General features: G+C 33.0%; 1 protein-coding gene across 6 annotated transcripts in view; it reads right to left on the bottom strand.

The window, feature by feature from the left end:
- Positions 1-2,403: 2,403 nt before the first annotated feature.
- LOC134534755 (uncharacterized) overlaps positions 2,404-21,659 on the bottom strand; it is a 33,733-nt gene continuing 14,477 nt past the window's right edge. For all 6 annotated transcript variants that reach the window (XM_063373286.1, XM_063373287.1, XM_063373289.1 and 3 more), the window contains 3 exons: positions 17,310-17,533; positions 16,597-16,910; positions 2,404-10,575 (listed from right to left, as the gene is read on the bottom strand). In XM_063373286.1, the coding sequence (XP_063229356.1) occupies positions 9,144-10,575; positions 16,597-16,910; positions 17,310-17,533 (1,970 nt within the window). In that variant the 3' untranslated portion in view covers positions 2,404-9,143. The remainder of the gene's footprint in view (positions 10,576-16,596; positions 16,911-17,309; positions 17,534-21,659) is intronic.

Genomic DNA, 21,659 nt, shown 5'->3' with positions numbered 1-21,659 from the left:
AATGGAATTTAAACTCAAATATTTGTTTTGATGTACCATTTTTGAAACACATTTTTGAGGGCCATTACAGTGTAAGGTCTCTAACACAGCATTTTATGGTTTGGCACATTCTGTAGTCCAGTGTCAATTGAGCCGCTTGCGTTCAGATATTTCCAGGTGCATCCTGGTAGTTGATTCTGGCTGCCAGATGTATTACTGCGCTGCCAGCCTTTTTATCTCGCTCACAGTCAATTTTCATTTCATTACAGAGTGTACAGTTTTTTAGCGGTCTGTATTTCACATTCATTTCCACCTTTATATTGATTTTCGATAATCCGGCCAGATCATAAATATGGAGTGCCAAGATTTTATGGTTTTACAAAACAACAACTTTCATCATTAAAAATAGTGTATTTCATCATTATCGTCTTAAAAGTTAAAATACACGTGATCAGTACATTTATGCTTCAATAAATCATGGTAAGACACTTCAAATGTGTACATTAAATAATGCTAATACATATACTGATGATAGCAAGTTAAACCAAAATCTGCAACTAAAACATTCAATAATAAATGTTAAATGCCCCAAAATCATTATACATGTACATTTTCTTGTGATGATTCGTGATTCTCTATATGCCTTTACTATTGACTGTATAGTATCAGGTATGGACTGCTTTTATTTACTTTGGAAAAACCACAGATATAAACTAAATACATGTTTTTTTTACTTAGTAGGTAACATTTCTGGTTTTTAAGTAAAAATCTAAAATAAGGATTTATGAAATGAATTGTATATTTTAATAGCTATAATGAGGTAACAGAGGTGAATTTAACTGCATTTAGGTGTTTGGCAGTGCATTAACTTAATTTGTCTGTTATTTTGGTTTAATCGCTATTCACCATATAATCTTGCCTCTACAAATATGGCATGGCAGTGGTCTGAAATTACTGGATTAAAGACCCTTTACTGTATTATCCTTCCGAACTGAGCTAGGCTGCAAGTGACTTATACCTAATCAACCTTAATTTCTACAAGGAATCATATCAGATGAGTTTCCAAATAACCTGTATAAGTATGTATGCGTAGGTGATGACCGTAACCTTGTTACAACCTGTGTCCAAATGTGATTCAAAGTTTTGACTAAAAACTGAAGCTGTGTTAATAAACGTAACTGACCTTGCAATCTCCTTATACTGAGAGATTTTTTTATCTTCAATTTCTCAGACAAAATCTTAAGAGCCAAGCTAAATATACATACATAATAACTTTTGATGATGTCCTTACTGCTTTTCATCATCACTCGACACCTATCACAGCCTCAAGCTTATTGGTCAGATCATAAACCAGGTTTTCCTGTTCTTCTACTTCATGAACTTTCAATTATTTAATGGCTAATTCTCTCCGATTGATATTGTTCCTATTCATTCAAATAAAACGTCCTTATTGTCCTCACATCTAACACGTTCTTCAGTACGCACTATCACTATTTTTTTTACACATTCTTTTACTCCCTAACAAAACCTATTCCTACACATGACACTCATCTCTTCCCCTAGTCATCTATTGATAATATTGTTTTACTGGTCATCCCTACATGATAAGCAGATTCCTGCTACTTGAACTACTCTCAGCATTGCCCTTGTTTATCAACCAAAGGCAGTGCCGGAACCCATCCTCGAATGTTTGGAGAGTTTCAGATAGTATGGAATACCACACAGTTAAATGGGGAGTCCAAATAAAAAAAAAAAAAGACTTAAAAGGCTATTTTAACACATTTCTGGCACCGTGAGAAGTTTAAAAAAATTGTACACAGTACAGTAGCACTAAATAATGTAGAATTTTACATCTTTACAAAAAAAATATAACTTACTTTAAAAGTCAGTATTTTTGTTATAAGAGCTAAGTTTTTTTTTTAGTTTCAAGGTTTTTTTTAGCAGGAGGAGGGGGGGGAGGGACACCACTAAGCCCCTCCCATAGAACCACCACTGACCAAAGGTCATTACTCATTATTGTTACCAGAACCTAAGATATACATTTTATGGGATTCTATTTCATGCAAAACTCACCACTCAAAACACTCCAACAACCAATTTTTCTGATGCACCCTTTAGTCTATTGCCATATTAATTTAAACGGGGACCTTCAATGATATTTATAAGGAACACACATCTTTTGACATGCTTCTGTTCTTCAGCCGTCCCTGCAAGCAAATATTCATAACTTTTTTTACTTGTTAACTCCCACTCACGACCATTTTGCACTGCCCTCCTTCACATCGCTAACTGCTCCTACATGAAACCTGACAGCATCTTCTTACAAACAATGCAAACACAAAACAGTGCTGAGTTCCACATCAGTATTAAAATGGACATATTTGCATAAATAAAATAAAAAATCAAGCAATAATCAAACAGGAGTTTTGTAATCATAACTTTTTATTTTGAATTGCAGAACTTACTTTAAGCACCTTCGAAGCCTACAATTGTCTTTCAAATTCATTTACAACTGGACTTCTCAACACAAATAATAAATACATTATGCAATTTTTACCAAGGCAAAATAAGCAGTAATTTTTTTTTACGAAGTTGGGTATCTTATTTGTCTCCAAGAATATAAAAAATTAACTGGCAAAATTCACTTCATTATGGTATTCAGAATCAAACAATATTTTCTTCTTCATATATATTGATATTATAACTGATATCAGCAGCTAAATGACACTATACCAGCACTAATAAAAAGGTATTAATTACACCAACAATTATAACGTTGTGCATTCAAGATTGAACAATAATCACATTAAACAAAACAATATTAAAATATAGTAATACAACATATGAAACTTAAATGATACCTACTACTGCATTTGTTTCCCTCGAAAGTTTTGAAACAGATTTCATTTTTATGTACAAATTTACATTAATAATTGTAATGTTTGTGCAGAAATTTTCTTTTATAAGTGACATAACACAAAATATTTTAATGGTTATCTATTTTTTTAAAAATTAATAAAAAAATTGCAATTTAACACCAACTTTTACTAAAACAACTTTTACTTTTGAAATCAAATAAATTTGTTTCCACAGTAAATTATACGAAAAGCTATCCAGTAATGTAAAAATTGTTCTAGTGTTGGTCCAAGCTAAGTCAATTGTCTGGCAGGCACTATATGGTGGCTGTTTAGCATAAGGGCAATTAAAATACATATTTATAATATACTGATTGGTGTAACAATTTTTTTTTTTTTTAGATATCTCATTGGAACCATTTACATAAACAAAGAATATACTTAAGACAATATTTACACACAAACACAATTTTGCAGATCATTCCACTACCATAGATACTTCTATCCTTCCCCATTTTTGTTAGATACAAGTTTGCCAATGAAAAACCGTGAACTATTTGCAATCTTTCTTCAATTACAGGTAAGCTTCAGCTTACTGGAAAAACATTAAACTAAATGGACGAACATTTTAATATTACTAAAATGATTCAGATCGACATGGTTTATGATGCTTTGAAACTAAAAAGTATTCTTTCCACACACATTCAAACACACATGGAATAAATATGTGAATTAAAAATATTGATACAGGAACCTTATGTTAAAAGACAGTGAAACCGGTCGTTCACTTAAATTTACAACATATCATAAAAATCAGCAAGATGAACAGATGATCATAATAATTTTCTGATTACTAACATGACGTACTGCTTTTACCAAAACACACAAACAACTTACGCTTAATTTTTCAGACCATTGCGAAACTATTGCTTTTCATACATTACACAATTTTATATCACCTGACTCAACAAATAATGTTAACAACCATTTACCTCAAGTATGCCAACAATAAAATGTTCTAGCAATGCTATGAAGAACTTCAAGCTGACCTGACATTTGCAATAACACATTAGCACCAACATTACATTACGCCACCAACTGTGGTTCAAAATGAAAAGATACAAACTTCAATTTCTTCAAAAATGACATATTGTTAAAATATCTTAGAATGAAGTCAAATCAAACAAAAACATGATGTGGTTTCCCAATGACACACACTAAGAAAATGAAACTAAACATAAATTAAAAATACATCTCCTACAAAACTTATTTCTTTTATTAACAGAACCATCATCCTCGATTATTTTTAATTACTGTAATCGTGAGGTCCACATGATCAATAAAATTTACAAAAGGCAATGCACTTAACGAAAAATTCAAAAACTCATGCGTCTCAACAAATGGTAAGTTTTACATAGCTCTTACAACCAACACACACTAAAATGTACACGAATCCTAGATTTTGTTTTATTTGAATATTTAATAGTATCATCTTAAATTTTACTTGCTGTTGTGTCATTTCTAATATTAAACCAGAATGTTGTGAATACCGAAACAATTCCATTATGTGGACAATAAAGGTGTCACTACTCCCAATTATTTCAATATTTTTTTTTTTTTGCTATGGCTACAAAATAAAAGTGGTTGTATAACTTCACTGAAATCAACATAATCCAGATGATGTATTTCATAATATCAGCAGCCCTGGGAAGCACTTTAACACTTTAAACCATAAGTCGCGTATATGCTTTCAACTAACTTATTTTGCCATAATGAACCTGCAGTCGAAGTGTTTGTGGGTGCAATTCAGACTCAGTGTGCATGCTATATATATATATGTGTGTGTGTGTGTTTGTGTGTATATATTCACATATTCTTACAATTTACTTGTAGTACCATGTAGCCAACATTCAAAAGTTTAAATTTCATGGTACACCCGTGGGTTGCAAGCCTTTCTTAAAATGGGTATTTACATTAGTGAGGGAGTCATGCACAGATTAGAGTCTTAAAGAGACAGCTCTCTATTAAGCTGCCATTCTTTTAAAATGTTAGCGATGACCAGCCCTTGGTCTGTGGACTAGTTTTGGTCCACCAACGCTTGGGCTGTGGCCCGTCCACAGCCACAGGTCATCACTACTCTACTGACGAATAACCACATTCTTGCCAAATTACATTCTTTAAATTATACTGTTCAGTTGCAATAGTTAAGAGCTGCAATTTCATTTCACCAACATAATGTCTAGTTGTTTCTTCTTATGTTCAGCACAAATAAAAATGGCAATATGGCATTGAATCTAACGAAAAAAGGGGATATTCTCTAATACAAAATAACCACAAAAAAATATAAATTGGCCAGCTTAATTAATTTTTTTTTTGTAATTGGCACTTACTATATAAAGGTAGGCCACTCCTGGTTTGAGACAGTATTGCAAGATACCAACCTCTACGTAATGATCAAAATTTTCATCATTTTCCTTGGGATTTATTATTCGTACATAATATGTATTATATTATAATACTTCATGAAAAATTTAATCTGTAATTGAAGAATTTTAACTTATTTATTTTATGCCCAATTCTTATTATTTTAATCAAGTATACAAGTATGAAATTTTTTGTTTCTAGACATATTGTCTCTTGATATAGTTCTTGTAAAATAAGAGCTACTGTAGTCATTTCAACAAAACTTTTTATCATTAACAAAACATTAATTAACAGCTAAGAGATAACACATATCACTTTAGGTTACGTAAGATAAGATTTAACTTGCTACAAAAACCATACTTATTTCATGTCTTTCTCAAACTCATAGTACTTGACCAAATATTTATTTTTTAGTATTATGTTTATTGTTCAAGCAAAAATAACTTCATACCATAAAACAACTTATGGGCAATAAATACTGGAAAACATCACCATACACAGCTTGGTATAATGAATCCTTTGTTACTAAATCACAATCAAACCCCATCAACTACAGGAAGTCTAAAAATATATCAAGGACCATTTTAAAGATGTTTTTAGGACCTTTTAATAAAAAATTTTATACAAAATTATTTTTTTTATAACAAAGGATTATATATAAACTGAAGTGAGGCATCAAGAAACTAAATGCAAGTAGGCAAAAGGCTACTGGACATCAAATTCTCTTGTCTTCCAACACCATTACCTTCCAGTTTCGTTGCTTCTTTTTTGTGACTTCTGTGTCCAGTAGGTAGACACCATGAATAAACAGCATTACAGCTAATTAGCCGTGTAGTTTTAGTTATACATACTGTTTTTCAATTAATGATTAAAATGTGAGATTAAGATTTTTAAAATACATCCCACTTGGTCTTTGTTCTTTGCTTCAGCTGTTAACTTTAATTAAAAATATAATTTATACTTTTTTATATTTGATTTTTAATATTTTAATTTTAATCTACATATTTTTTGTACTTATATAATTGAAAATAAAAAGCCTTTAGATATTTTTAAGACCCACACTACAGTTATGCAGAAATGTGAATAGATGGAATATAAACCCAGCTGCACAAGATTTTCATGTTTCGTGTTTAGCCGTCACTTAGGACCGGTGCTGTACACAGTGTCAGGCTGTGAAGGAAGCAGAATGAACTCCTTGCCCCAAACAGAGTCCTTGGTGAATGTGGCCCACATCAGACCCTTCCTCCAGTGAATATACATAATGGTGTAGTTACTAGTGGTGTTTACGTAACTACTATCACGTAATTTATGTCAGAGAAATGAATATAAAGGTGTAAATCAAGTCGCTTGAGTGCTTTCAAGAATCTGTACCGGGTGTTTATTAATCTGGTAAAAAAAAAGTTTTGGCCATTTTTACTCTTCTAAAAATACAGTTTAAAAATGAAGTATGGAAAATGAACTATTCATACGCCCTCAGAGTATTCTTGAAAGCTTTTTGTGAAGACACCCCTCGGATATCTTGAGTCGTTTTCATATTGTTAATTCTGAAGATCTGTACACCATGTGTGTGCCCAAAAATAGATTGGCCTTGAGGTATTTTCTTTAGATACGCGTAAAAGACTTATTTACGTGCACTTCTTTTCAAAATTTCTGCAGTTTTTATTTTTTTAAGCTTCGAACTATCCACAATCCCTCTCCTGGCTGAAAACAAGTTCATGCAAGGAATTAAAGAAATAAATTATTTTTCGTGAAAAACTTTTATTTTAAATATAAACATTTCACTATGAATAAAATAATAATTAAGAAAAACAGCTTATAACTATTTAACACCATGCATAGTTATTAAAAAAATTTATTCTTTGATACCCAGAATTATATTTAGATAAGCTCCTTGGTAACTTGTTCCAAAGTGAATTTAACAAATTGCAGTACAAACTCCTCAGCACAAAAGGCTTCGGCCAAAGGCAACTTTAATAAGGAAGATTAATTTTGCTGGAGGATAACTTGAGGTGTACTTGTAATAATGTGTGGAGTAAATACCATAACAATTACAAGATAAGAAAGAGTTAAAAAATTATGACAAACTGGCTATATAAGAGATATTCACATAAGGAACAAAAAAACTTCCATGCATCATAAGTAAAACCCAATTACTAAATGGGACCATGCCATGAATAAATATCAATTTGTTTTTATGATGAACTTAACTGTACAAAAAAACTACGGGAAACAGGACTCATGCAAAGGTAAAATGAGTAGAATGAGTACTAAGCATAAATAAACTTGCACTAGGATACCAGCAAGCTTTACAACTACAAAAACTTGCCTGAATAAATAACATAATTAAAAAAAAAAGACAATGGTCTGTAAGCAGTCAGAGTCTAGCAACCATTAATACTAAATCCAAACATGATATATCTAACTGGCTGTTGATATCAGCAGACCGCTATTTACTCTGGTTTCACATTTGTATAAAGCATAATGGCCACTAGGTTCCTATTATGCACATGACCCAAAAGACCTGCATTTACACATGTTCAGATGACTAACTACAAAATTATACACAACATAAAACTCCAGACTAAACCAAACATGACATCAATAGTATTTACACACTGTTGCAACAAAGGAAACATGCTAGGAAACCAACCTTCATTAGAAAACTTGTATTTAATTTTGTCTCAAGTATTGTCAAGGTAATTTTATTTTTATAATTAAGTTTTGTACTGGCCAAGATAAAATTAATATGATCTTAGAAATTACTATTGAATACATTTTATGATTGAATAAAAATCAAGGTTTTTAGTAATGTTGACTAATAAATAGTAACTAAAATAAATAGTAAAGATATTTTGCAACGAAGTATGAAGTAAATACTGCTGATTTATTATGAACACAATGATGACAACACTTCTGCTGATTATAGCAAATTATTAACTGAAAGAAGAAAAAAAAAAACATAACATGCTGGCATCTACATGAACTAACAACCCCTCGCGTGCATATAATCTATAATAGGCATCTACCGTGATGCTACACATGTCGAAACTCATCAGGTACTCGCTAAATTACGTACAATGACTACATAAGATTGATGCAACGTTTTACACGTCACCCCAACACTAACATGAAATTTATTTCTACGTGTTTAGAGTCAAATTTAAGCCAATGCACAAACCAGACTTCAGGAAATCCATATTCTTCCGGGACTTAAGTGAACACAACAGTCCTGGTGAGACTGTGCGAAGTAGGAACGTGCGTGTGATGTTCCTGGTCCCCGCCTCACGTTGACGCGACAAAGCACAGTCTAATTAATTTACAGTAGGCCAAACAGCTGTTGCTTGTGGCACTGACTACTCTCCAATTATAAATCTGCTTCAAATTATAACAAAAATTACCATACGAGCATACTGTGAACATGTCTCAAGCATTTCAGCCAAAAATACTCTGCATAAAGTAGCAAGGCATTTACTGGCACCATGAAAACATCACATATAATGCAGACACTTTATCACAGACATACTTGAGGTCAAATGTGAACCACACCTTCACTTCATTTCATTATTTGCAGACAGCTTTACATAACATGCGCAAGAAAGCTTTAACAATGTGGTACCAAAAATAGCTCGTCGGAAAATACAAAACATTTCCGCATACATTTACAACAAGTGGAGCGAGATAAGAGTTATGTACAAGTCAGTGTTTTAATAAGGCATCAAACACATTAAATGGTTTATGCACCGTTACCTGCAAAATATTCTTATACATGTGACAATTAATAAATATCTGTGTTTACGGTTCAAACAATGTCCAAACAAGTAATCAAATACAATAACAATATTAAATACCAGGCCACCGGATACCAACGGCGAAGATCGTGCACTCTCAACTGCCAGGGGTGTCGCTTCTCACAGAGGACAACACAGGTACATTCGCTTCCATCGGCACTGCAATGACGCTCAACTCGGGGGTTTTCGACAAAATTATTCCGGTAGGGGTCACGACGGTGGAAGGCTTCACCCCTGGCCGCAGCGCCGGGATCGCAACTTTCGGCGCGGGCTTGGGCAAGATGGTCACGGACACCTTGGACTGCCGACTCTGCGTCGAGGCGTGGGCCTTCTGTTCCCAGGCCTCCGTCGGGAGGGATCGCACGTCGGTGATGAGCGGCACGAAGCCCGACACCTGGCACTCCTGCCGCTGCTTCTCCAGCTGCTGCTTGTGGTGCAGGGCCTGGAGCTGCTTGATCTGCATCATGTTGGGGACGATGGAGAAGGACTTGCCCCCCGCCGTCACCTGCAGCACGTTGGGGACCCGCCTGCCCTGCAGGAAGTTCCCCGGCGAGGTGAACACGGGCGAGGGTGAAGGAGCAGACACAAGCGGTATGGAGGAGAACACGGGCGTGCAGGAGACGCTGGCAGCGCTCGACGCGGGCACGGCCATGACGGTCATGCCCTGCGATGCCACCACGACCGGCGAGGCCCCGGACCCGGCAGGGCGACGCAGAGGCAAGTCTATCACCGGGAGGCTGGGGGCAGACGAGATGACAGCCGTGGCGGGAGGAACGGGAAACAAAGGCGACGAATGACCTTCGAAAGCACTGATCCTGTTATTGACGCTGGTCACGTAGCTGACGGCTCTTTGGCTGGCGTTGGGCGTGAGGGCGAGGTCTCCCGACCGCCAGTAATTTTCCAGGAGGATGAGGTGTCTGAAGAAACTTGAATGGTTGCCGTATGGACGCTGAAGTTGCTGAAACAACTTTTTGGTCTGTTTATCGAACTGTATGGTCGCCGTGCACTTATCCCACTCTCCGGGCTTCGAGAGCCTCTCGTCTTGCAGTTTGCTGTGGAAGTCGAAGTTGGCATGTAAAGGCAGTTCTTCGGAGCCAGGGTAGAAAGGTCGTTTGAGAACGGAATGCCCGGAGCTCTGACCTGCTCGGTGCTTGGCCGTCTTTCCTCCGGTGTCGGTATCGTACGACACAATGTTGATGGTGGTTGTACCTGCACTGGTGTCCAGGGTGCTGTAGTCTACCGAGGGCGTGCTAGCCCCAGACCTGTTTGTGTCACTACCTGCGTTACCCAGACAGATGAACTCCACCTGTGGCTCACTTCGCTGCTGCTCGGACGTTATGCTAACTGAACCACTGGCAGCTGCAGTTGGCTGCATCACATCACTTTTGTTCTTGGCTTTTCCTACACTTTCAGTCTCTGTGCTTGCCTCCTTGTCTTTAGTTTTTCGTCGCTTACTTTTAGGAGGCATTATGATAGGTTGAGCTACCTCATTGCTATCCATAACTTCAATGTCATTGTAGTGAAGGATTCTGCAAAAAAGGAAAACATAAATTGTAGAAATATGGTTTTACAAAATTATCTATATTTATGAAAAACTTAACTCTTAGATTAAAAATACAAAAATTTTGCAAATTTTATCAACAAAGAGTAACAGCAGCAGTAATAATAATAGTAGTAGTAGTAGTAGTAGTAGTAGTAGTAGTAGTAGTAGTAGTAGTAGTAGTAGTAGTAGTAGTAGTAGTAGTAGTAGTAGTAGTAGTAGTAGTAGTAGTAGTAGATAAAAATTCTGTAAATCAAATTCACTCTTCCACCCCCCCCCCCCCCCCCCCACCAATTTCCCCCTCTGTACACAACACAAATTTAGCACTTTTGACTTTTCAATGATACATTGTACATTGGCATGAAAGCTAACTAATGGTACTAATTGATGTTTTGTGCTAGCATAATACATTTGCAAGATTTTAGTTTCATTTGTAAATTTTTTCCATGTAGACACAATTTTTTTTCCTCCCCCCCAAAATTTATATTACTACTAATCAGGATTAATATACTTTCATCACACAGCCATCACACGGTCTTTTCATTTGAAAAGACTGATCTACATGAACATATACATACAACTTGTAAAGTTAAAATAAATAAAAAATTTAATGTGGGCTAAATCATAACTACAAGTTATACCACAGTCAGGAGAGTGAAAAGTCAGATATGATTATCATCAAGATCATTTTCATGCAAACAGGGAAGATTTCTAGAAAATTAATTTGTTTCTAGCTATATTTAAATAATTACCTTGAATAATAACCATTTAAAATCTTATTTTCACGTGGGATTTAGTTAATTTTCAAACTGGTAAATTTTTGGTACTCTTTATCATCATTAAGTCTTGAAAAAAACTTTTATTATGATCTGTTTCTGCTAAAATTATTAAAAACAAATATTTTGGGACATTCCATAGGGAATTGAGAAGGAATTGGGGGTTGTGGTGGTGGGGTGAAGAAGGTGCAAGTACTGATACAGAAGGGCAATTACCTACAAGAAATACAGTTACATATCAAGAAATCCTCTTCTCAATATAAGTTCTCCACACGTTCTAATCCCACAACTGAGTTTTATGGTTATAAGTATAAAAAAAAAATGATGTGCCTAATTAATTACAGCAAGTTCATGAAGTTCAAAAAAATATCATCAAAAATACAAACTAAGTACATCTTTGAAAAAAAAAAAAATTATATACATATATGCCAATACACTATCGTACACTTCATATTTCTTTATGCCTATGTTTCCCATAAATTTGCCAGTGTTAAAAGTTAAGAAAATGGTAATTTTTTAAAGAAAGGAGTGCATCTAGGGATAAAATAAAAGAGAGAGAAGGAATTTTTTTTGTTCCTGATTTCTACTATTGATATTGGAATATGGCTTTGTGACATTGCAAGAAGCTTACCAGTATTTTTGTTTTAACAGTTGATTTGGTTAGGTTAGATGCATTAAAAATAATGTTAAATAGTTTTGAAGGTTGGGTAAGTTAGCTACATTAAAAATAATATAAAATAAAGTGGATAGTAGGGTATGTTAGCTACAATAAAAATAATGTAAAAGTGTTATTGTTTCGTTAAAAAATAATTATTTTAAATATAGCTAACCTAACCTCACCAACTATTAAAACTGTAAATTACCAGAAAAATATTTGACATACTGCAATGCCCTTTTACATAATCACTATAAAACATGTCAGGAGCTCAAAAAATTCAATTTTCTCTTAATTTTTTTTTATTTTCATGTGTGTACCCTCTCAAACAATTACCCTTAAAATCTATTACTAGAAATCACAAAAAGGTACAATAATGCAAACTTCCAGTTTTCAACACTACTGTCACTAATACAGACTCACAGCAGAAAAAAAGTATAATGAAAAATGCATTAGCATTTAATTGTTGCATTGTAAACACATAGTTTGTCTCTCATATTAGTTACATGTGTAACCATAGAGGTATGAGTGATCAGTAAGTACTGAGAGAACTAAGAAATCAAAAATTATTAGGAGCAACACACAAACAAAAGCTGTTGAGATTGCAAGTGACATTACAAATTATCTAGCTTAACATTCATACCAACACATCTATAAAGGCTATAGTCATGCAGAATATTTTGTTTGCTGGTATAAAATCAATGTGTAAAAATTATTCAATAAAGAAAAAAAAATGTTATTTTCAAATAAATTCTTCATATTTTAATATCAATGGATAAGTTGCTTTTACACACTTCACTTCTAAAATTTCCATTTTCTCATGATGATACTAAATGAACATAAAAATAGTGATCAGTGCTCAGTAAAATCCAAAGAGAATAAATTCCAAAGAGCAATTAATGGTGCTCAGTAAAATCCAAAGAGAATAAATTCCAAAGAGCAATTAATGGTGATTAAAAACTAACACAAACTGATTCAAAATGTGAAAACAACATTATAATATAGAAAGGAAATGGGGTAGAATCATGATTTGTGGTAATAGAACACAGCTATGGCTGCGAAAGTAATTAATTCAAAAAGATGCAAATGCAATTTTCACTGACTTAGGAAGTAAAAATAATTTTTGAGTCCAATAAAATGCCTAGGTTTCTTCAAAAATGACAAATTTTTATATATATATTTTATTCTTTACCAGGTATTGTGTTGGTTGTTCAACTAAAGTATGCAAGAGAATTCGTCATGATTATGGTTTTTTTTGTGACAACATTAATTTTTCCAATATATTAATGAAATTAAATTTAGCAAGTGCTATTTCCCTGTGAATTGGAGGATTTTGTGTGTTCTTCCAACTTATGGTTTTTTCCTTGAAAATAAATAATGTAATTTGACTGCAAGTGCAACTGTTTAAACAGTTTGAGAACAACTTAATACCAGACAGAGACTACAACTTTATACATACTTAGTAAAGAATCATTTGTAAAGTTGAAAGTTTTTCAAAAGATTGATAATATAGCATTCACCTCATGTCTAAAGGAGACTCACTGCCAATAGGACTGAGGAAATATAATACTAATTAGCCAGAAATTTACATTTTAGAAAAGAAAAAAAAACTTTGCAGTTAAATTTACTTAAGATAGATATAATGAAGTTTTGCTTCAAGTTATTCTGATGATTTGTCTACTTTATAGTGAATAATCTCCTAGGCCTTGTTTTTACCTGTATGGTTGTGAATTTACATTTTTACATGCTATCATGTATTTTTAAAGGATTGCTGGCTTTTGCTTTGTGTGAAATGGTGTGTTAAAGAAATTTTCTTTTTTTTTTCTTTTCTTCCTCACTTCCATGATTCTTTGTCTGAAAATTAGCTTATGCAATAGTTTGGCCAGTTGCGTAATAATTAGAGAGAGACAAAGAATTCGTAGTTCTGAGAAAAAATGTTGGAGTATGTCGGGCAGCTGTTGCTATGTGCCCGTATTGGCTGGTAATTTGTCAAGGTATTTTTGTGATTGGTTAAAAATGATGTCATCAGAATGTGCGATTTTTTTTTTCCTTGTCTTAATTTTGCCAGAAAATACCTTGCTACAAGGGGTCAAAAATTGTATCCTGCTATGGTTTTGTGAGAGATGTGCTGTGATTGGCTGAGAGGCAGTGAACTTGCGATTTCTTCCGGGCGGTACGCAGATGCACGTAGCCTCAGGCAGTCTTTGAACAAGGTACCGGTAGGTCGCAGTCAGGCAAGTGCTCACAAAAGCATAAAATTACGTAGTTGAAAAGAGAATTTTGTGGCTGTGGTCAGGGTGCTACCGTATATAATCAACTTTTGTTTTGGTTTTTGGAACTATTATCTGCAATTTTTCAACAGTCATCAGTAATAGCTCAATACAAGGATTAGATGAACTCAGTCTTTGTTCCAAAGGACAGAGTCCTTCGACTGTACCGTGAGTTTTACAACGGGACGTAAGTGCAAAATGTCTTTTAAATTAAGTTATCCTCCAGTACCTGCAAACAGTCTACATATGTGCTTTTTGAGTAGATGAAGAAGTTATGTGAGATAGGTTGTATCTCAAGTATTATTTTTTGTGGTTGAAAGATAGCTGACACAATTACTGTTAATTTTATTAAACAGATTTTTTTTTTTCTTTTTGATGAAATTTTGCTGACTCTGCATTAAAATTAAGAGGAAGATAATGTCTATGTCCGATTTAAGAGGAATACTTACATCCCTCTGTCTACATGAGATTTTGAAAAACCACCTCATCTACCTTTCCCTCCACTTTACGTATAGTACTGGTATAACTTGATAACACGGTGCACATTTGACATTCAAAAGAGGAATGAGATTACTGTCTACATCTGATTTTAATAAAAACAAGTTTAATGAATACTTATTTTTTAAAAAACTACCCCATTCACCGTTCTCATACCTTTAAGAAGAATTTTTCACTCCTTGAAGAAAATTTTCGCATTTGATGTTAAAAATTTAATAAAAATTACAGTTAAACCTACCCTTTTTTTTGGCTACAAGAAGTTTAGATATAACTACCCTCATTCCAGTTTACTAACTCTTAAAGCAGATCTTTGGCTATTCTTGGTGAAATTTTGAACATTTCACATACAAAAAAAAGTTTTTTTATATCAACATCCTACTAAGGAAAAAAGGTTTACCGTAAACATAAGATTACGAAAAACAACACCCATTAAGGATTATTTTGGCCCTTCTAGATGTAATTTTGCACACTTGACATTAAAAATAAGAACACTAGGTACTATCTACATCTGATTTTAACGATAATTGAATACAAGAGATTTTGGTATACACCTATCCCTCACTTAGCACGACTAATTTGTTCCTAAAAATGCTCATGTTATTCAAAATTGCATATTCTGAAGCATTAGTTTCCATAAATAGCAAGGCTAATTTATTGAATGTGTTCCAAAATTGTGCAGGAATATACTTTACGTACTTAATATAAATGTGTTGAATAACACTTAACTATAAATATGTCACACAATTTCTCTTTACATGCCTCTCATCGCACTTTGTATGACAAATACGACACTGTGTAATGGGAGATACGTGGTTATGTACTTTATCGTCAGTCGGCTGGCTGACTTGCCCGCCTGGGCGTGACCTTCAACTCACGTCATGTACTTTTCCAAATCATCCATTACTGACAGTGAAACCGATATTACTGCCGGGATACTTGATCACGATGCATTATGAAGTGATCAAGCACGTAGTTACCGGCAGCTGAATGGGCAGACTGCATTTTTTTGAGTGAATTCCCTGCCACTGGCTAGACCGAGTTCACGGCCTTGTCTGTGGCCAGGCGACAACGGTACAGCACGGCGGCATATGCATGGACGTAAAAAACATTTGGTCCTTTACACTCCATAGCCACAATTTAACTTGCCACAGCTGATGTTTGTACAACAGCCGATAGCGCGCGCGATTCTCTTTCCCCCCCCCCTCCCCCTTGTTTGGCTAAATGTATCCCACAGCACATGTTCACAGAAGTTGAAACAGACTTAGTGGCGTCGTGCACAATGTTTTTTTTTTTTTTTTGCCTGCCGAGATTTCGTGCTAACTGAAGTTTACAGACATGCTATTTGAGACTGAGGTAGTAAAATTAAAATCCCGCTAATAAATGAATTTGCACCATCTGAAGCCGTGCTAAGTGAGGGATAGGTGTACTAATTTTTCTCCGGTTCTCCCCCTACCCAAACCTCAATCACATCACACTTTTCAACCCTTTGAATCAGAATTTGGGCAACTTAAAGATGAAACTTTGTACACTTGACATTTAAATTAAGAAGACAATCACTCCCCACATATGATTTAAAATAAATAAAAATACCTTCACCCTGTGTTTAGCCCAGGCAACACCGGGTACTTCAACTAGTTCCTAATAAGAGGTAATTTTTATTAGATTTACCTTAAAGTTAAGTTAATGCACATAGCACAAATTTATTATTCATGTACAAAAAAAAATAACAAATACATAATGTTTCTTTACTGTGCACCAACTGTACTGCTTTGTGAACTGTAAATGAGTTAGGGTCAGGACTGCATGGTTACCTTTTTCTGTAGCTATCAAAAAACATCTTGTGGTTTCCTGTCAGCTGCGAAGGGTCTTTATGTTTCAGCCTGAGCGTGCAGAAGTACCGGCACAGTTTGCACAGAAATATCTTGTCGGTGAGGTGGACCGGTATGCCGTCACCTATGAGATACTTGTTGAGGTCTGTGACCTCCGACCCAAGCGGGTACATGTGGTTGCGGGTCAACTTCCGCTTGCAGACCCCACAAACCATGAAGAAGTCCACCCAGTAGTAGTGCTGCGAGCACAAGGGAAACGGTAAGTGCTGGGGCGCTTTCTCCATGTCGATGGGCACCTACAACCAAGCACATTTCGAACCTTCAGCACAATCAATTTCAAAACCAGGTTACCAACGAGAGCCAACTACCTACCTACTAATGATTGTACCTTGAACATTCCTTAAGTTTTGTTCTACGTACATATTTACTACACAACACCAATTTTCAACAAGTTCTAAAAGTAAATCAATCAATGAGCTAAAATGAATTCAACATCCTCGGGCATAGCTTAAGCTGGAAAAGTGTAGCTAAAATACTGTTTATCTAGAAGTAAGAAACAAGTGAACTTTTTTTCTAATAAAGGCAGTCATATTAGAAAAAATATTGAAAAATTCTTAAATCACTTAAAAACATGTTACACTAGTCTGAACTTGTCACTTTCCATGCAATAAATGTGCTCAGTCAGCAATACAAACCTTTTTGGCTATGCTTCGCTTCAGTTTGAGAAGCCATTTCCTTCTAACGGTGTGGTACGCAGGGAGGGAACATTCTTGCACACAGCACAAAGACTTTGGGTGGGAGTCGTCTGAACGGTGCTGGCGCTTACGGTTTGGTTTGTACGAGGGGCAGTTTGCTTTCCGATCCACATGGCGATAGCACGCATCGCACAGGCAAGATTCTGCCGTGAGGTGGGTTTCAACTGAAACAAGAAACAACTGCGTCACTAATTTGTACAAATATTTTGTATTTCCTCTGAAAAACATTAAACATCCTTGATTACAGTTTAAAGTCAATATATAAACTGGTAAATGTAAGCACTTAGGCAAAATATTTCCTTCAATTGTAATATTATTAGAAAAACATCTAACTTGTATTTGCAACAGAGACAGTTGACATAAACTACAACAAAACCCCTTATTTACACTTTTTTCAGGAGGAACAATGAAAAAAGTGTAAATTGTAGGAAAGTGTAAATTGAGGGAAAACTCAAACTCAATTAATATACACATACCAAATTTCCTATATGTATTCCTTCCAAATACTTTAACTTTACATTTAAAAAAATGTAATATACTAGCCTACTAATATACCATCAATTCTTAAACCATGTCCAAAATACATTACATAAAAACAACAAAAAGGTTAAAATTATTATTGAATAAATATGTATAAAAAATTTGAGGTGTTTAAAAAGTTTCTGAACAAGAATTTAGCATCAAAAAAATATTATAATTTTGCATTTAATCACAATTTTAAGTAATTTTCACATACGTGCTACACAGCGATGACAGAACAGATAATTAAAAAAGTTTCATATAGAGAATTTAGGCATAGAACTATTTTCTGTTCTTGTTAATTAAATAAGTAAATGGTAATTTCTTAACAGCTTAAGTATTTCAACATAAAAAAAGTTTTACATGGGTAAACATTTTTGTACGACTTCAATAAGAGAAATACTAACGTAAATTGTACATCTTATGAAGAAAATGGCGGAACCTAAACATTTGATTGTATATGTTGGGAAATCATATTGAGCAAGAACATGTTATATGAGTTGTATGTAAATAAAAAATGGTTATGTCATATATGACAAAATGTACATATGATATTTGCATCGATATTAAATTTGGATAAACATTTTAGACAAAAAATTAAATAATTAAATAATGAAAATTAAATTTACGAAGTAGTAACAAATCAACTATTTCTATTCTGATTATTTCACAAAGTACACAATGGAACAATTAACAAAAATATAACACTTCAAACCATAACATACCAAAATTTATTACGTATAGATTATTTTACATTCACATAAATTTGCCTGTTAAAAACACTTACTTGATAATACAAAATCATATGAGAAAATTCGTACCAAATAAACATAATTTATCTTTCAACCATGCATGTTACATTTGTAACTCTAACTCTGACTTACTTATTTTTCAATGAATTACAAACATGACTCATCATTTAGACAAAAAAAAATTAACTCAAATGCATTTATTGGTAGCTTGTTCTCAAACCTAGTTCAAACTTTAAATAACAATACTTATCTAATCAAAACAAAAGCATTATTTTTCAACCTTAATTATTAGGCCAGTCAACAAGAGGCAAAGTAAGCATTTTTTACCAGCAGACCTGAAAACTTGATATAAGGGTAATTCAAAGATGCTGAATTGAATGGTGTTAATTTTTTTGGAATTGGACGTGAAGTTTTTGTAGAAAAGGGCTAAAAAATTGGTTTGACTCAGTTTTTCTTATAATATAGGCGTTTAAAACGGAAAAATGTTTCAAACGAAAGTTGTGGAGAATTAAAAAATACATAAAAAAGGTTCTCAGGTCCATATTCGTATTTGAAATCATGAGCGAGATATATTGGAGAGAAAGTAGTAAAGCGTAATTGTAAAAGTGGGGCTAGTGTGCGTGCGAGCGTACGTGTGAACTAAGCACAAACGAAGGGTCTTCGGCTATTCTCGGGCCTCTCCGTCTTGACTAGAGTGCGAGTGAGAGGAGAAACCATTTGTTCTCTTATTCTATTTTCTCACGCGTTAGCGTGTCTTTTTCGTCTTTGGCTGTCGAGTGTCGAGCGTTTTATATATCTATATATATCGGCGTATAAGTGCGCCATTTTTAAATTGAATCATGATGATTAAAGCACGTTATTTCTTATTTATTGTCAAAAATAGAGAAACATAAATAAATAATATTATTTCATTTTAACCGAAACTAATAGTTTCCGAAACCATTTTTCTTCAGTCAAGAGTAAAAATAATGAATTAATTCTGTGTCGACATAAAATGAATTGATATAATTAATTTATATAAATTTTTTGTCTCATAAAATTAATTTGTACATCAAATTGGTTTGACTCAGTTTTTCTTATAATATAGGCGTTTAAAACGGAAAAATGTTTCAAACAAAAGTTGTGGAGAATTAAAAAATACATAAAAAAGGTTCTCAGGTCCATATTCGTATTTGAAATCATGAGTGAGAAATATTGGAGAGAAAGTAGTAAAGCGTAATTGTAAAAGTGGGGCTAATGTGCGTGCGAGCGTACGTGTGAACTAAACACAAACGATGATGAAATTTAAAAATTTAAATATTATTCCTATTAAATTATGCATTTTATAGAATTTTAAATTACAGATTATTTGCCTGATAAAATATTTATTTGTATATAAAATTGAATACATATTTGCAAAAGAAGTATTTTATGTCTATACATAAAATTAATCCAAAATATACAGGAAAGGATACTGGCATTGATTTAATGTCTCTACATATTTTAGTTCATTTTTATTATGGTATAAGAAAACATTAATGCATTTTTTCAGCTTCAAAGACGTAAAAAATGCAGGAAAAAAATTTAATTTGCCACAAAATAATTGGAATTAAAATGTGATGAATTAAAGTTATACTACGACTGCGTGCTATTTCATATTTAAATTTAAATACCACAATTATAATATCAATTAATTGAAATAATTGTTTTATCTCACGGAATTTGTATTGTGCCCACACAAAATTTTCATTGCCAATTTTCACTATGTGCATAATTCAAATATTATTAAACATTTAAATTAAGAGATTTATTTTAATTCCACGAAATTTTGTTCAGAAATTAAAATTATGTACAGAATTCTAATTCTAATAAAATTATATACATACATAATTTTAATTCTTACATTACAATTCGGGGCATTCAATTGTGTACATAATTTTAATTTGAAAATTAAAATTATTGAAAATATTTTAAATTTAAAAACAAAACGTGAGTCTTATTAACAAGATGACCGATCAAAAATGGGTGCTCCAGATTCGTGGTTCTTATTCTATTCATTTCATGTATAAATTATTATTACTGTTGTAATTATTACAATTATTTTTTTTCTTATTTGTAGAATTGTGTATTGAACGGTAGGACGCTTCGAAGCAGAAAATTTATTTCAACGTTATATATTTCGGTTTGCGAAAGTTTTGTGCTGTGTGAGTTTTGTATGCTGCATTTACACACATCGAACATTTTTTTTTTAAACTTATATCTAGTAAGTTCAATATTCACATATATTATTTTCATATACAATTATAATTATAATCGAAAGAACTTGGACATATTAGACTCGCTTAGAATTTCTATAAATTTTCGGTCATTGATTTATTAATTATTGTTTAATTATTTATTAATATTCTTTATTAATAATTCTATTTCAAATAGTATTTATTTATTATTGGTTAATAAATTCAAAAAATTAATCTTTAATCATTTAATAATTTCTAGACAATTGACTATTGTTTAATAATTATTGTTTAGTAATCTGGTGTCAGTTTATTGAATTTAAGTACTAAACATTATTATTGAATAATATTTAATAAATTTAATATATAAAATTAATAATTGATTAATAATTAATAATTATTTATTAATAAATTTAAATAGCATATATTTTATTAATTTCAAATTTTAGTCAAGTCATCAACTGTTACTTAAATTTTGTTAATTATAACTCAGAGTTGGTTTATAGTTATCTTAGCGTTCAAATAATTAACATTATTCTTTTATTTTTGTTGAAAGCATTTACTAATATTTGGTCAAGTCTTTCCTTAATATATTTTTTAATATTATTTTTAATGTGATTTCTATTACTATTTACATAGAATAGAATTAAGATGTAATATTATAATAGTTTCTAACTATACTCGCTTAGATAAGCGCAACTGTAGCTACATGTCCGCTAAATAAGTTTGCTTATACATTAAAAAAAGTTTTACCCAAACATTTCAACATATCGTTAAAATTTGTTTTTGAATAAACTTTAAGATTT

The sequence above is a fragment of the Bacillus rossius genome, chromosome 8 (assembly GCF_032445375.1).
Source record: "Bacillus rossius redtenbacheri isolate Brsri chromosome 8, Brsri_v3, whole genome shotgun sequence".
Lineage (NCBI taxonomy): Eukaryota > Metazoa > Arthropoda > Insecta > Phasmatodea > Bacillidae > Bacillus > Bacillus rossius.
Note: the sequence above shows the minus strand (reverse complement) of the source record. Positions and strands in the feature narration are given on the sequence as shown.